Raw genomic sequence first — 16,965 nt, forward strand, 5'->3', positions numbered from 1 at the left:
GCTAGTACGGATGCCTCTCCGCGGGCTCGTATTCTCGTATACCCCACAGGCCATCTTACATTGGATCTGTATCTTGCGCACTCCACCCAATTTACAATCGTCGTCCTTGCCTTTTATTCCTACCACCGAGCGGGACCAAGAAGACGTCATCTTTGGCAACTCATGGCACCATTCCAAGGTTCAGTCTACCTGCATTGTGGTCTTCACGGCCGCATAACTCATGTTGCCCAAGTCTTTCATTCGTACATATGTATGATATCCAAGCTTCCAACAATCACAGCTTCGCCTTGACCCAGCTTTGCACCACTTCTTGACTTCCGGTGCCCGAATCGCCCTTGTAACCCAATATTCGCTCCACGACCATCTCTTCGTGGCACGCTTTTGGCGTTACAACTGTAGTGGCCAGCCCACCATTGCTGCCAAAGCCCTGCGTGAACTTCTTTGCGAATGCCTCAATGCCATCCTTCAGCACCTCGTTATCGCCCACCCAAATCAAGACCTCTTCCACATAATCGGCAACAGGGCCCCACCACTCCGGAGCTGCGAGAACGGGTTCGCTGTAGAAGTCGCCAGCAAATGGAGAAGAGGAGCCGAGGAAGGCAGTCGCCCAGCGGGAAAGGGTTCGCGCGTCAAACATGTCGCGTTGTGCGTTCGTGACGAACGCTGGCGTGTTGGTCTGTGTCAAAGAGCACCATGGTGAGATGAGAAGCGCGGCATGGATCTTGGATGGAAGTTCCAACGGCGCAATCTCGGGATGTGGATGTGCGAGGTGCGAAAGCAGACCGAGTATAAGGTTTCCGCCAGCCGAATCGCCGCCCAGAATCAGGTCTGAAGGGTTGCGCCCCTCAACGTGCACGAGATGGTGAAGCAGCTCGACTGCCTGCTTCAGCTGGCTGGGATATCTGGCTTCTGGTGCGAGATCGTACGCGAGGAGGAGCGCGGATACGCCGGGACCGAGAGCCTTTTGAAAGTCATCGAGCCACAGCATATGGCCTGGTGTGCATGGCATCACATATCCACCGCCTGTTCATATCAGTGACATGCCCTTCATCTTGGAAAGCGGAGACCGACCATTGAAGTACACAAAGACCTTCTTCGCGCTCCTACTACCCAGCCAATGCGCTTGTGTTCCACTAGGCAGCTTGATGCTATCTGGAACGAACTTGCACTTTTCGGCATGCTGAAGGTACGTAGGCGTCGATGATGCGCCGTTCATGTACCGGTCTTGCGCCAGGTCGAGGTTTCCCAGATTGGTCCGGAACATGGCGAACATGACGTCCTTGAAGTAGGTGTTGGAGCCATTCTCGCCTTTGAAGGGTGATGTAACGGAGCGTTGCAGCGCAGAACCCACTGTCGGAGATGTTAGTGCTTGCTTTTGACCTGATGATGCAGGCGCGTACTGGCTTTGAGCGTCGCCGAAGCGATGCCCAGCTTGCTTACATTCTGATCTGCCATTGTGTTGTGATGGTGCTTGCAATGGCAGCAAGACGCTGCCAGCACCCACAGCACACTAGCTACCCCATGGCGCGCGTCTGAGTCTAGACTCCAGGGAGCCGTGCAAGTGCGGAGAGCGTTACCCGACGAGATTCCCGAGGTTCGCGTCCCCCACGCGTGCTGTCCCCGCGATCGATCAGGGCGGCGATCATCCACTAGGCCTGCTCCGGCTTAGCTTGCTGTAGGCAAAACTCATCGCAGCTGCAGTGTCAGGGTCATGACTCGAGGTAGGATTTGTCCATTTCTGTCCTGAGTCGCAACCCACACGCATCCATGATCAGCATGGCGTCGCCGGCGGAGGCAGACACGCCCGAAGGAGCCCCTAGAGACGATGGTTCGGGCGATGGTCAGCCCAACAAAAAGCGCAGGACTGGCCCCAACTCGCGTGGCGTTGCCAACCTCACGCCCGAACAGCTTGCCCGCAAGCGCGCAAACGACCGCGAAGCTCAACGTGCCATCCGCGAGCGCACCAAGAACCAGATCGATCGCCTCAATCAGCGCATCCGGGATTTGGAGAGCCAGCAGCCATACCATGACCTGCAAGTCGTCCTCCGCGAGAAGGAGGCGGTCCAGGCGGAGAACGGCGACATCAGGAAGAGGCTCGAGAGCGTCCTGAGCATCATCCAGCCTATTGTGCGTGCGACGGGTGGCCTCAATGGTACGATGACTACTCCCAAAGCAGGAACGAATGTTGACAGCAGGTAGAACTGGCAGCTGCTGCCGAGCGATCGCCCCTTCCAATCCATCCTCACCAACAGCGCGACGCGCCTGTGCAACCTACCGAACCACGACAGTACCACATCGCGTCCCACGAGCTATCCACGGCCTCACCTCAGAACGGCGTACATTCTCCAAGCGTGACCGAGGGGGGAAGAGCATGGCTATACCCCAACGACGCGCCAAACAGCCACTTGCGCCGCTACTCCAATGGCAGTCCCGGGCCGCATTTCGACCAGTCGCGAACACCCCATCTGCAGTCAGAGATGCCCTTTGATGAGCGTCTAGGCGTAGACTTCATACTGGACAATGGACAGAGGAGGGCTGTCGATCCAAACCTTCCCCCTCCACAGCAGCCGCGACCTAGCAACGTCAGTAGTAGTCAGCATGCCATGTATGCGCCGAGCATGGTCGCCCACCTCACGCTACCTCGCAATCTCCCAGCGACATGCCCTCTGGACGTCATCTTGCTTGACTTTCTACAAGATCGTCAGAATCGCGCTGCCGAGGGCGTACCTATGAAGACCCTGGTTGGACCACACTACCCCAACTTCACGTCTCTAGCGTATCCCGAGCGCGCAGTAGATGCACACCCCTTGTCGAAGCTCTTTACAGATATCTTGCGCACGTTCCCAGACATCTGCGGCAGGCCGGAACAGGTTGCGATAGTATTCATCATGTTCCTGATCATGCGTTGGCAGATCGAACCTACGCAGGAGAACTACGATCGGCTGCCACACTGGGCTACACCACGACCTTCTCAGCTGTTCACTGCTCACGCGTTATGGATCGATCATCTCCCATGGTATGTACTAAGATCTACTTCGCAACCTGTTTGAAAAGACATAATGACTGATCTATTCCAGGCCTCGCCTTCGCGACAAACTCGTCGCTGGCCACCCGCCAGTATCCTTCGAGAACTTCTTCATACCCTTCACGACTACCATTTCCCTGAACTGGCCTTATGAGCCCCGCGACTGTCTCCTCCCCGCTTCGAAAGTCCATACCTCAGCGCTCTCGACGACCTCCTCCGTCTCGGTCTCTTCGCCTTTCTCCACACATGTCAACGCCGGCTCGCCGCAAGATCCTTCCACTCCACAACCTCCTACGGCGCATACCTCCGCCGGTATCACATCCATGGGTCCGCTACCCAAAGAAGATGACCAGTGGCTTATCAACCCGGCTTTTGAGACGCATCTCCGCGATCTGAATAATTGGACACTGGGCCCAAGCTTCAGAGGCAACTTTCCCGCTTTTGCTGATTGTGTAAAGATCAAGGAAGGCAGGTGACGAGAATTGTAGATGCAAAACGCGCCGCGATCAGGCGCTGGCGTGCGGGACAGGAAGGTGTTTATCAGGTATTGCATGTATCTTTACTGTATCATTGGTGGGTAATGTGGTGGCTCTATTGTGTATTATCGTCAGCATTGGGTATTGTATCTTTCCAACTGTACACGCCTGGGCATGCATCAGAAGGAGCAGTGGGCTGGCTCGGGGTGGTGGATGTTTGCGACAGGCGATTTAGCATTATATCGGTATCATAACGACGCCACACGAAATCTATACCAACATTGTCTTAAACCCTGTTCTCCGGGAAAGCGCCTGCGTATTTCGATCACCACATGGAATACGCGGGTAGTCGTTTTGATGCACGAAAAAGCCTTGGAGCGTGATGCAGGGCCGCAAATGGTGAAGGTGAGTAGCGAAGTCAGTGCGCTCTCACGGGTACGGTGTTCTCAGAATTGCGGCCTCAACTTTGACACCAAACCTTCACTAGACTTCTGTGACGTCAAGATTAGCTTCCTCACAGCAACGAACGATGACCTCGTCTCCCATCGACCCGGTGCAACAGCACATCTTCAACACCCTGAGCCCCCGCCGCGGCGCTGTTCCTTCACATATCATCGAGAGCATGTCTAGTCTGGCTCCCTCTCTCGCTTCTTCCTCGAACGAAGCTGACCTACTTCCATCAGACAACATCGCTTTCCTCATCAAGTTCACCGCCGGCCCGGGCATACTCGCGTCCCAAATCTCCATCCCTGTTCTGGATGTCCGCGGCCCTCTTCGCAACAACACCGGTCGCAGGGCTACCATCTGTATCCACCGAGGACGAGGTGACTTTACAGTCGTGCTCTGGGCGCAGGTCAAAGGGAAGGAGGAGTTGATGAATGCGTTGTCTGACAAAGTAGACAAGGTCATCAAAGATGTCCTTGCTCACCAGGAGGATGATGGATCAGGGGACCTTATGGTATGAATGCCACGGTGCCAGTCACTGAGAGCAGAAAATGAGGGTTTCGGGAAGAGATCGTGTGGGCTGACCAGACGGTGTTTCACTGTTGGAGGCGTCTGAAAAGCGCTGCCAGATCCCAAGGCAGTCACGCACGACCCTCCATGGCTCACGCAAAATTGACCACCAATACCTGCTTGCACAGTGACGCAGACTGTGTTCTGTGTTCTTAGCGCAAACACTCCAGGCCCACCCTGCAGCCTACATAGGAATCCGCTGCGTTCAATACTATCCACTTTATCCTCCCCACTTTGCAATATATCAATCAAGCCGCGACCGATTACCTCATCATGTCAACTGATTCGCTCGAACAGCGACTCTACGATCTCCTACAGCCTTACCGCGAGGAGTGCTACAAGAAAGCCCCCAATACCGCACCGGCAGTAGAAGAAGAACGCCTGCTTCTCATACTTTGTGGTACGTAGACATTCTACCCGCTTCAACTTCACTTCTACTCAAACCTGACTCCTTCCCACAGAGAACATATCATTCATCATCCGCCATAACCAGTCTTCGTATGGCAAAATCATCGTTCCAATCGATATCTCTGTCGGCTCTCGCAACTGGTCCACTATGATCAAAGGTGGCGGTGGAATAGCTGGGATGGGAATCTTCGTCAATGGGAACGGGTATACACACACTGTTATGCGCTGCTGGGCGAGGAAGGAAGACGGGAAAAGCGTAATCGAGATTCTGACGGAGGAATGTGACAGGGCGCTGGCGAACTTCTTTCCCGAAGTGAAGGTGGAACCACACTGAGAGCGATGGGCAAGCGCGAAGGCAGTCACTGTGCTATCGAACTAGAGCGAAGACCGGCGAAGGGAGAGAGGAGGATCTTGAAGCACTATCGGCAATAATATGAGCGGTGAGGGTGAAGACTCGAGCTGTCAGTCTACAATTTCAGTGCAGTCGCGGTGTCTTGGCGTTCTAGTCATTGGTAGTTACCACTTTCCACACTTCTCTCTCCTTCCACAAATACCCGTAGACGATAGCCAACCTCCCGACGTCAACTCAAACAAGCCTACTTGCCAATGTCCACACCCCAGCCCGCAAACGCGCTCGAACAGCGCATCTACGATCTCATGCGCCCATTCCGCAACGAATGTTATGAAGCGCCCGACAACGTCGATCAAGTTGCCGCAGCCAATCGCGCTGTCAAACTCGAGCGCAGGATCCTCGTTCTAGCTCGTAAGTTCGAGGTCCATTTGTTTCGCGCTTAGCATTTCAACTGACATGTGGCCAGAGAACATCTCATTCCTCGCACACAACAACATTGCGAACACCGAGCAGACAATCAACGCCTCCGATATCTTCGTGGTGATGAGAGGTTGGACGGGAGACGGAGTGGCAAAAACAGGTGGTGCGATTGCTGTTCTTGCACGCTATCCAGAGGGTACTACGGGCGTTGTCAAGGCTACATTCGATGCCGGTGTCAGCGTAGTTGACGCGCTGTGTACAAAAGTTGACGAGATGCTTGCTGCGAGCTTCTAAAAGATGCAGCAACGGTTGTGAGCAGAGGGTAGTGGTGTTGGTAGGCAACGAACGATCGGCAAAAGCTGGCGAGAGTATGCGCTCCTTCAGTGGTTGGAATTTTACGAAATGTCCACTGTGATAGAACCCAGTACCACCACTGTCTTACTTGCTCCTTGCAATGTCGTGGAATTAAGCTCATGTCCCAGCTCCTGACGTGTGACGGGATGGTCTGGTTGCAGTTAAAGTGGGGCTTGCTAGTCTGAGACCCCAAGACATGGCTCAAGCTAGGTGTCTGACTCGTGAGCCTCATCTGAATGGGCTTTCACACTGTGCAGTGGGCGGACTAAATCGCACTATCGAGGTTTTCGCGCAAAGCTCCGAACTGAGCGCTCAATGCGTCCTCGCCCACTCTCGATAGAAGTCTAGGCACTCGGCGTTGGCAACACTCGCGCTCGTCTTGACGTTGAGTCCGCAAAGTATCTGCTTGACAGCACCTTCAACCTTTTTGCCGTTGGTAGTGACAGGTATCTCTGGGCACTCATCCACCACAGCTGGAACATGACGTGCGCTCAGCGCTTGCTTGATCGTTGTCTTGATCCTTCCGATGAGATCAGTAGAGATCTGACGACCGTCTGCCATCTTGAGAAAGAGCACGACAGTCTCATCAGTATCAGTATCTCTCCTTCGGCCGATGCAAAGCGCGTCCGCGACGTCTTCGGGGAAATGCTCGAGCACCACATTGTAGATCTCAGCTGATCCGAAGCGTACGCCTGCAGGCTTGAGAATGCCGTCACTGCGTCCGAGCATCCACAGTCCACCAGTTTCGGGATTGAATCGCACGAAATCACCGTGATGCCATATTGGCTGATTCTTCTTGTTGGTGAATTTGTCAAAGTACGACTTCCGGTACTTTGACTCCCCTTCATGGCCCCAAAATGCGACTGGCTGACATATGAAGGGCTTGGTGCAGACTAGGTCGCCTGGTTCGCCTGACGTGGAGACATCGGCACCTGTATAGTCATACGCAGCGATTGCCATGCCTAGACCGGCACCTTGGATTTCGCCTTCAAAAACGGGTAGAAGTGGGTTGGGTGCACCGAAGAGTGAGATGATGTCTGTACCACCAGTGATGCTGCCGAGATTGATGGTCGAAGGGAAGGCGGAATAGACGTAAGAGAACGTGGAAGGCGCGAGCGGTGAGCCTGTCGAGTAGATCGCTTCGAGCTTGTTCATCGCGAGTCCCGCAGCAGATGGGTCGATGGACTTCTGCTCCAGGATAGAAAGGTACTTTGCGGACGTGCCGAAGTGCGTGATGTCAAACTCGTCTATCAGACGATGCATTGCTAGGTCGTCTGGAACGGACGTCGATGAGTCAGAACTGTCTACATATCGAAACGGTGAGCCGTCGTAGAGTACTAATGTAGCGCCCGAGGCGAGCCCGCTGACCAGCCAATGCCACATCATCCAAGTACATGTGGTAAAGTAAAAGAGTCGTGAGCTAGGTTTTATGGAGCAGTGAATGATGTGTTCCTTTTTGTGTTGGAGCAGCGTACCGATGGCCCCATGTACGATACATTTGGGTGCACCTGTCGTGCCACTCGAGTAAAGGATATAAACTGGATGATCTGGCGGCAATTGCTTGAAGGTGAGTTCTGACGTGGCCTTGAGTGATGTGAACGTTGCGTAGTCGTAGGCTTTGCCAGACTGTACCGGGATAGAGGTGGCGTCGAATTCTACTGCAGCTACAGTAGGAAAGATGACGACGGCTTCGAGCGATGGGAGATCCCTGACGATTTCATTAACCTTGGGAAGTACCGGATGACTCCGACCATTATAGAAGGCCGCATTGTCTGCAAAGAGCAGGGTTGGCTCAATCTGGCGTAGTCGATCGAGAACGGCATGGACGCCAGTGTCTGGGCTTACTGCGGTCCATACTGCCCCCAGCGACGACGCGGCCAACATTGCTACCAACGCGTTGGTGTGGTTTGCAACATAGCCAGCTACTCGATCGCCTTCTTTGAGACCCAAATGTATCATGCCGGCCTGACATAGCTTCACTCTATCCCTGAGTTCCTTCCATGTCACTGTTTCGCGTGTAGTCTCTGTAGCGGCGATGACGGCGGGTGATTCGGGGTTGACTTCGGCGGTCGGGAAGAGGAGATTCTCAGCGAAGTTCAATGTCGCTCCCGCGAAGAATGCCGGACGGGGAAACATGGGCAATTCTTCATTTACGGCCTATCGTCTGTAAGTAGAGGCTACATGTATGGATCTACGATGACTGACTGATGTGAAGGCTCCCTGGTGTCGGACACCCACAAATTCCCACGTCCTTTGCCAGAACTCGTTGATGTTGTCGATGCTCCATTTGTGTAGTTGCGAGTAGTCGGATAGTTGCAGGTTGTGTGTCTGGTTTACTGACTGCAAGAACTGGTACATGGGTGTCGTCTTGGGAGAGGAGTGCTTCCAGAGAAGCTTGGGGCCTGTTGATGTGCCATTGGCACCCTTCGTGCCGTTCATCGCGTCGTGATCCTTGTGGTAGGTCTTCTCACCAACCGTAAATACCGAAATTGTGAAAAATTGAGGTTTGCGGCTATTGCAGGCTTCTGACAATTCTCGACGGTGGTCTCGCTTTCCCCGCGCCCCCATGCGATGTTTGGCAGCGGCAAGTTCCGATAGCGCATCACGAAAACATCGCGGTTCCCCACCCCAAACACCACAGCACCTCCATCGACTGTGGAGCCATCATCACGTCCGCTCCGCGTATTTTCAGTTTGGCATCTATCCTTCCATCGACTCACCAGGCTGCCGGTGCGTTGCCTACGTCACTTGAATAAGGCTGTGGGGTGTGTCCGTCGCGCATATGCGGAGGCGTCAACTACGCGCCCAGGCACCCAATAATTTCGGACTACGCCTCGACTCTCAGCAGCCCTTGCAGCTGTATTACAGCTACGCGAACTCAACAGTTTCATCCCCGTTATGCCACGACTACGAAGAATTCGGGCGGTGAAGGCACGCGACATGCGGACGCAACACGGAGCTTAGGAAGGGAAAGAGCGGCCAAGACATCTCCCTACTATCGCCTCGATTTCGAGTTTCAGCGCTGCGACCGGCACTCTGCCTTGGGGCCAAATTCACCGGTCTGCCAGGGTCGTTCGCATCTAAGATAATGGTGTGTAGAGAATGGCCAGCGCATGCCTCGCCTATCCCTGATGGGGGTAGCGCCTGGTCCTTGCACACTCCTCAGTATCGAGCACCTGCCACTCTATCGTCTGGCCTTCTACGTTTGTTCTTCGATAGTTCGTCTCAGGAGATTGCAAGTGTACTTGGTATACACCACTAGCGCTCGGGCAAATTGGGGCGTCGATTACAACCCTCATGGTAAGATTTGGGTGCAGGAACGATTTCACTCCTGTCGCGAATGGGCGTCAGGATCAGATGCTCACTCAGAAATTTCACGCGGTGGCGCCGATGTCTGCCTGCTTTCCTAGCGTTGAATTCCACCACACCTGCACGTGGAACTTTGTGGACGATCCTGTCCGTTTCGCTCCTCCAGCCTGCTTGGTCCATCTGAGAATCTTGGAACCTTGAGGATTGCCATGGCCACCTACGCTGAAGCTTTGAGAACATTCTCCATTGAGTAACACCGGCCTCGAATGAGCTTAACATGTGTATGATTGTACATTCTTTGTCGAGAAACCAACTGTAATCGCGTATTTTCAATACGAAACTAGAGGAGCCATCGTAAACCAGGTATCCAGGCGAGCTTGCTCCACCCGGCCCACACCCAGACCGACCCTCGAGTTCGCTCTGTCTGCTCCAGGTACAAGGATGTGTGGAAGATTGGTACCTGCATTAGCCTTTCTTGCGCCTCTCACTTGACCGCTACCCGGGGTAATAACGCGCGAACACTCGTATGGTCTCAGGCCACTAAACCAGATCACCATGCGTTTTACGATTCCGCCATCGGGTCTATGGTCCGGCCTACAGTCAGCCTCCCAGGGGTATCGCTAAGATTGACGGCAGCTTTGTTCAACGCAAACGCAAGTCTGAGGCCGAGCCATGCCGAGATGTTGCCAAAGAAACCGGATGCTGTCTCGACGCAGCTCTGGGCATATTGCTGAGCGTGCAGGCGTGGTCTGGTGTCGCAGATCATTGTACTCTTTTGCATGTCTTACATGCGTGCTAAGCGCATGCAGGCTGCATCCACTACCCTTTTATGTTCCCCACGCTCTCAGGTCATAGTGACGGGATGGCTGTGTTTTGGCACGCCCCATCCTAGCATACGAGCATCATGAAGGCGACCAGGGCCTCGCAGCTTGACGTTGGCAAGATACGCGATGCGCGTGCCCGCTTTCGTACGTATAGTACCTGCGTCAGCCGATGCTTGTCCTCAGTGTGTATGCTAGCCCTACAACCCTTGTCCCTGTCCCTGTATTCCTCTTTCACTGGATCTGCGCATCATGAAACCAGAGATTCTCGGGTAAGTCGGAGACTTCTGTATTATCGATCGGTATGAGAGAGGTTGGATTTGAGCTTTACACTGACATCTTCGTACAGGCAGCAAGATGCGCAGTGATCTTCATTACAAGTGTAGAGGCTTGAGACTTTTCTTCACAGCATGCCGACGCCATGTCGAAGAAGTGCAAAACAGAGCGATGCGAGCTCCTTCGTGGACATCGCTATGGAGAATAAGAACGCCACTCAATTGCTGTCACATCCTTGTACCTTACCCCGGCCCTTCGCTGCTCTTGCCCAAACCGCGACGACTAGTGAAGTCCCATGCTTCATGTTGCTGCACCTGGCCCTGACCGGGTGTCAGCAGAGGGAGAAGCTAGATATCAGTGTTTTGCGAGGTCGGTGCGCCGCTTGGAATACATAAGGAGGGTATGAATATAAACAGGCCCAGTGCCACTATGATCTCGACACCAACACCAACAATTCGAGATCTCTGTCGTCCGCCACAGCCAAATCGTCCCTGGAAGTATTGTCTGTCGAGACTTCTGGTGCGTTCAAGATTATTCTCCTCCTTGCTGGAGACACTAGCTCAAAGCATCACATCCAGTACTCTACCCCAACACGCTCACTGCAACACTCGTCTTTTGTCAAGATGGGCAGCAACGACCGAAACGATGCCTTTTCTCTCGAGTTCTACGACCAAGGTCTGTCCTGTCCGGCCACGAACGGAATACGGAGGTTGCCCTCAGATGCGCCATGCACGTATCATGCGGCTGTGCTTGGTCCCCGTCCTCAGCAACTTGGCTTGCATTCAGCGACATTCTCTCGCCAGATGCTCCAATACGTCCCACCGTCATGCTTGACGAAAGACTGGTCTACTGGCACTTCAGCGAGTTGTGGTTGCACGTGTGCATCTGCTATGGGCATTAGAGGAGACAACATGGCTCGCGAAATCGAGACGATCGTTCGAGCTTCAAAGATCGCCGCTACCACAAACACTTCCGGGGAACGATAAGCAAAGCGCAAGCGGATTGACAACTGGGAAAGCATCCTGTCATCAGCTTGGTGAACCTCGCATCCGTGACTTCCGGGAAAGCCTTCTCCCTGAATTCACTGCAGATGCGTCGTTTTCTTATTGGGACAACTTTTTCTTTCTTCAACCGGTGCAGCAGCTGTTACCGAATTTTGTACTTTACAATGTATTACTACACTTTTCCCGCCCGACTACATCCTACTTGGGAGATATATCACCAATCGTCACCTCCCATGCTAAGCGATGCCTTGATTTCGCTAGCATACATGGGTTCCTTGCTGCACATCAATGACGCCGCCACCACAATCAGCACAGACGAGCTTACTACCCACAGACTGCGCCATTGCCGCCAGGCTGGTCGAACGACAGGCGTAGTCTCCACTCTGCTAACTGTAGCCTAACAGCTCTTGTACGGACGGAGCGGAAGTAGCCCGAGCCCAATGGCAAGCGCGTCCAGGTACGGCACTTACCAAATCTCCGTGGACTGTGTGCGCTTTCAGCCATGGACGCCTTGACGATCCGATTTGGATACCCCCACGTCGCCAGTTTGATGAACATAGATCTTCGGTTCGAGATGCAGACTAACACGCATACGCCATGAGGTTTGCACTAACTACGAGCAGCTCGTTATATTGAAGGTCGGGACAAGAACACCATAGTTCATGGAGAGTATCGCAACCGCAACGCGATACTGGTCATAGGGGAAGATATTGTATCTCCGCATTACAATGTCAAATCTTCAATCTCACCTTCAGCTCCGTCTTACATCGTACAGCACGTGGCAGACAGATTCCACGAAATGTCCGGTTATGGTCAGCCCGGTGATCTAGCGTCGACTGCACAGGCCTAGCCAACACGCAGAAGGCTGTTCAACGACGCTTAGATCCTTGGCTTGACATAGCGGTGTGTAAAGAAAACGCGCGCCAGTTGAGAAACCTCGCTCCGTTGCTGCATTCGGCCAGCAAATCATACAGCAATGGCCATATCCCTGTCTGCCAGTTGAGATTCCAATAAGATTCGAAACACACCAAGCCTCTTCGGATTCGAGGTACTATTCCTCCTACGCTGCTGCCAGCGTAAAAAACACCGTAAACTTAGCTCAGACACTCTCCGCGGAGCCTTACCAGCAGAGCTGAAGCACCACGGTCTTGAAGAAACGCGGCAGAATAGAACTGCATACGAGACGCCTCGATCTTCCGGGGATTCATGCGCAGCTGCGCAGTAATGTGCGGCTTGAGTCATCTGTCGCACGGTAATGCAGAATCAGTGGCGAGTTTGCTGCGCTGCGGATATGCCACAGCCACACAATGCATTGTCACCCATGATCGAATATGCACATTCATTCTAGGGAAACTGAACTGCAAACGGGGGGTTGGACGGACGCGAGAGAGATTTGGGCTTCGCGCTTCCGGCTTCTTCACATCCAACCAGATAAATTGCCTGCCACACTTCATGCAGGCAGATGCAGGGGAAGCGCTTACAGTTGCGACTGTTAGACTTTCGATTACCGACCATGGCACCCATTTCATAGCAGCAGCACGGATCATGCACATAAGAGCCTTTGGATCTTCAGCTGTGTAGAGGAAAGCGCTTTTCGCCGATGATCTTGTCGTCGATCTCACCCCAGCACTGCGCCTGGGGTCGTCGCGTGGGCCTGAAGAAGTAACGCCTTGCCGCTTCCACAACCGACAGCCTTCTAGAAGCTTCCAACAACTTTCGGTGGAAGGACATTCAGCCAGCCTCAACCTTGCAGTCACCTGCTTGAGAGTTTTGGTCTACCAAACCGTTGGCGTGCGGACTGGTGATGCGCAATACTCTCAACTTCATCCTGAGTGTGCGCAACTTCAATCTTGCGTTTTACTGAGCTAGAAATCCCGAAGGAGATAATTGCAACAGCTTTTATGATAGCTTGTGCGACGAGCGACGAGCGTTCGGCCGCCAAAGGACTTGCCGTCCCCTGTTTCCCCGCTGCGCTTGTGTATGAATTTTGCTGTGAATAAATCTTCCTACACTCATACCATTTTGACGCTTTGCAGCGGGTCGAGAGATCTGGGAAGCTGATCGGTAGGCAATGCGACCGAGAATTAGGCTGATGTGGACACACTGCCTCGCGCGGAATCGGCAGGGCTGTGCGTGTCACGGCACCAGGGCAGTGATGCATCTGGGTAACATTACGGGATGACGAAAGTGTGGGATGACGCTGTTGCGCACTTCGAAATTGTCGGGGAAGCGGCTTTGCATCCCTTCCTTCCTGTTTGGACCGTCAAGGCTGAACAGGGCTTACAGACTTGATGGCACCCTTGCATTGTCTTCGCATCGGCTTCTCTCCCTGATGGTGCTTACTACTGAATGGTGTAGATATCTCGGGGAAGCGGCTTCTTCGAGCTGTTGTTCTCGTCACCCTCTTATCAGGTCCCTTATCTATACCACCTAGGGTCAGATCCTAAGGCACAAGCGTGCCTGGGACAAACCCTCAACCCCCTCACGCAACGTAACACCGAACCCTCGTTTCTAGAGGAAGTGGCATGAACCCACCTCCGAAAGACAGTCAAAAGAGTTCTAGTGATCGAAAAAAAAAACCGCCACTCATCATCCAAAGTCCAGGAGGTCGGATGGCCAGCAAGTAATAAGCAGCGACTTCGGGTCGGGAAAGCTGTGCAACTCTGGTCCGGTGCCACTTCCTGTGTCAAAGCGGGTTACCCGGGCCGTATTTCGTGAACACCCGACAAGGCCGATGTGAGCAGACCGGCGACCTCGACCGCCTCTTCTGCTTCTGATCCTCGGTACGCCGATCCCTGCTCTATGCACCACCAGGCTGTATACAAATGGTCTCACTGCCTAGTCGGCACTACATCCGCGCCAGATCGTACCGTCCAGTGGGAGAACGTGCCCTGAGCCCGTTTTTAGCCCCACGGATCTCGCGTCTGGTTTGACCGCGGAAGCTGGCTGTAACTGCCATGATCAGGGGGTCTTCCAATCCGAACAGCTAGTGGGATCTCAGTATCCACAGCCACGCTCCCACCCCGGGTTAGGGGTCCTTCTACTCTTGCCCCATGGGTACAAGAGCATGCAGTGGCTATCTTCCCGCTTCCGCGCAAACGAGGCAAGTAAGAAAACCTTCTAGATACGGCTAAGCGGCATTGCGAATGAGAGATGAAGTGAATGATTCGAGTCATCCTGGCTATGTGCTGTCTGTCAAAGTTCTGCTTGAGGCGCTGCGCAACTAGCACTTGTCTCACACGCGGAGACTGGCTCACTACACCCTAGCAAATGGCATGGCAGCCAAAGTATAAGTAGCACCTTGCGCGCGGCTGTTGAAATCTAGTTGACAAACTTTCTACAACTATACTACTGCTTGACTGAACAAGATGGCTTCCTCAGCACCAGTGGCTGTGACCTCTGCCGTGGCTACCCTTGGCTCTTCTCAGCAAGATGGCCAAGAAACTCCCTCGTCATCACTTCATCAGCACGGCACTGTCCAAGCAAACGGTAACAGATCTACCGGTACTGCTGTCAGGACTCATAGTAGTGACCTGACCTTTGTTGGGATGTGGGCCAACGCAGAAGAACACCAGACCAACACTGAAACGAACGGAGGTAACAGTGACCTACCACCGCTTCGATTCAGAAGGTACTGACCTCTCATAGTCGAGCCTCCTGTATACCACACGAGTTGTACGCGACACCGCAAACTGAGCGAAGCATGCTCTCTCCCCGTCGATTCTCCCCAGGTTGTCAGGCTTCTGACAACTTCGTACGCGGTCGAATTGAGCGAAAATATACGGGAAGGAGGGGCCTGTGAATCGTCCGCCGCGGTGTGTACATGCGTCGTAGCATTCGAGGTTTATGAGGATGAAGCGGAGCCACGGAAGGCAAGGATGAACGGAGTGGCGGCGTCTGAGAAGCGGCTGAATGGGGTGAGGTAGTGTGAAGGTTCCTTTAGCACCCTTTATGCGATACAAACCATGTGTATGAGCGACATGGCACCGGAGGTTTGGTTGAGGGTAGTGCGCCGTGGGGTTAGGGACCAAAAGCTGTGCTTTGCGTTACTTGTTAGCTTGCGGTATGTTGGTAGAGAGGAATACATCTAGAATGTTTTGTGTCACACTGCCCACGCGTGGCTGCCTAGCGCTGTTGTTTTGTTGGCTGCAATGGTATTGTGGCCCCCATACGCGAGGCTGTGCCGCGTTGGGCTGTTTTGCTACGCGCTCCAGCCTTGCCCCGATCACATTGCATTGGAGCCTTCTTCTCATGTAACCCACTACATTGCTATGATGCCTATCAACATACGAAGGGCCAACACCAGTACCTTTTGCCGATCGAGATCGAGATCGTTGTCGACACTGCACGAAGATTGGCACCTACACCGGCCACTGCGCCCATCTCAACTACTCGTACAATCATCCTCGCGAGAAAGCCGTTGTTCCCGCCATGACGACTGCGCTTTACGTTGAGGGCTCGCAATTCAGTCCATAAAGAACGAGGTACCTATTACAAGATATGAAGCGCCTCACAAGTACCTATGTAGCTCGACTTCATAGCGGCTACCTGTCCCTAGTACACCCGCCCACTCCCATCTACAAACTCAGAGCTTTTATGCACCATCTGCTAACGCTCATGTATACATAGACCACTTTTGCCCCAGCCCCCGAAGTCATGCTGATGTCTCACATCTCAGCTCCGTAGTCCACAAGCCTCACGCGCTACCATTACACACGTCGAACGATAGCTACCCATCGGCACGACTACAAGCCATGCTCAGCCATAAAGTTACTAATGGCTTCTTCCAACTCCCCAATAATACACTCGCCTGTATCCGCTGATGCACTAAGAATACGTTCGCTTCTTCCGCACGCATGTATATAGACGGCCGGCACAGTTTCCAGCGCAACCGGAATCGATACCACAAAATCTACTTCATGACCGATGGGTGTGAGAGTCCAACGAACGATAAATGCGAGGTTGTCTGTTGGGTAAATGTCAGAGCGATGACCGTAGTTGGGGCTTCGATGCTTACTAGCGACTATCTCGATCTGTCGGTTCATATCCGCATCGTCTTTTGTAGGAGGTCGGTGTGGCCAAAGGAGATCAAAGATGCGTTGCTCGAGGGGCCCCATCGCGGTCTTTGGCATATCTTGTTGGAAATGGATATTTCGACGGGTGTCAGACGTGGATTACAATATGGGCATGGTAGCACTGGCTACACTGGCTACACGTGCTTTTTGTCGGTACGTTATTTGCGTAGCTACCCGGAACATGTGTTTGTCGCATCAGATTGAGGAAGAAGGCCCTGGTAGCAGCAAGAAGCTGTTGCGTTATATGTCCATTCCACGGATATGCTTAGAGGTACTTCTTTCATAAGGTCTGCCAAATACATACACTATCGTGTCACTGGTCATGTCGCATTCGTCTCCATCAAAAGAGAGTTAGGTTTTGCGAGGGTTTCAAGCGCGTTGGTGACTATGCAACTGAATTGAAAATGCATACATCCTCGTATAAATCCACC

General features: G+C 53.3%; 6 protein-coding genes across 6 annotated transcripts; 4 read left to right on the forward strand and 2 right to left on the reverse strand.

Annotated features, from left to right (window-relative positions):
- Nucleotides 1-274: 274 nt before the first annotated feature.
- J4E79_007925 (uncharacterized protein) lies at nucleotides 275-1,455 on the reverse strand (the record flags this gene model as incomplete). The annotated part of the gene is made up of 3 exons (XM_049356787.1): nucleotides 275-1,023; nucleotides 1,072-1,350; nucleotides 1,401-1,455. The coding sequence occupies 3 exons, from the start codon at nucleotides 1,453-1,455 to the stop codon at nucleotides 275-277; spliced, it is 1,083 nt and encodes a 360-aa protein (XP_049208634.1).
- A 312-nt stretch (nucleotides 1,456-1,767) lies between these two features.
- J4E79_007926 (uncharacterized protein) lies at nucleotides 1,768-3,501 on the forward strand (the record flags this gene model as incomplete). The annotated part of the gene is made up of 3 exons (XM_049356788.1): nucleotides 1,768-2,152; nucleotides 2,200-3,016; nucleotides 3,078-3,501. The coding sequence occupies 3 exons, from the start codon at nucleotides 1,768-1,770 to the stop codon at nucleotides 3,499-3,501; spliced, it is 1,626 nt and encodes a 541-aa protein (XP_049208635.1).
- A 529-nt stretch (nucleotides 3,502-4,030) lies between these two features.
- Nucleotides 4,031-4,465, forward strand: J4E79_007927 (uncharacterized protein; the record flags this gene model as incomplete). The annotated part of the gene is made up of 1 exon (XM_049356789.1): nucleotides 4,031-4,465. One exon carries the CDS (start codon nucleotides 4,031-4,033, stop codon nucleotides 4,463-4,465), a length of 435 nt encoding a protein of 144 aa, XP_049208636.1.
- Nucleotides 4,466-4,788: 323 nt separating this feature from the next.
- Nucleotides 4,789-5,257, forward strand: J4E79_007928 (uncharacterized protein; the record flags this gene model as incomplete). The annotated part of the gene is made up of 2 exons (XM_049356790.1): nucleotides 4,789-4,915; nucleotides 4,977-5,257. The coding sequence occupies 2 exons, from the start codon at nucleotides 4,789-4,791 to the stop codon at nucleotides 5,255-5,257; spliced, it is 408 nt and encodes a 135-aa protein (XP_049208637.1).
- A 272-nt stretch (nucleotides 5,258-5,529) lies between these two features.
- J4E79_007929 (uncharacterized protein) lies at nucleotides 5,530-5,989 on the forward strand (the record flags this gene model as incomplete). The annotated part of the gene is made up of 2 exons (XM_049356791.1): nucleotides 5,530-5,686; nucleotides 5,742-5,989. 2 exons carry the CDS (start codon nucleotides 5,530-5,532, stop codon nucleotides 5,987-5,989), a joined length of 405 nt encoding a protein of 134 aa, XP_049208638.1.
- Nucleotides 5,990-6,361: 372 nt separating this feature from the next.
- J4E79_007930 (uncharacterized protein) lies at nucleotides 6,362-8,488 on the reverse strand (the record flags this gene model as incomplete). The annotated part of the gene is made up of 2 exons (XM_049356792.1): nucleotides 6,362-8,206; nucleotides 8,255-8,488. 2 exons carry the CDS (start codon nucleotides 8,486-8,488, stop codon nucleotides 6,362-6,364), a joined length of 2,079 nt encoding a protein of 692 aa, XP_049208639.1.
- Nucleotides 8,489-16,965: the final 8,477 nt, after the last annotated feature.

The sequence above is a fragment of the Alternaria viburni genome, assembly GCF_023758015.1.
Source record: "Alternaria viburni strain BMP 2772 chromosome Unknown scaffold_18, whole genome shotgun sequence".
Classification (NCBI taxonomy): Eukaryota; Fungi; Ascomycota; class Dothideomycetes; order Pleosporales; family Pleosporaceae; genus Alternaria; species Alternaria viburni.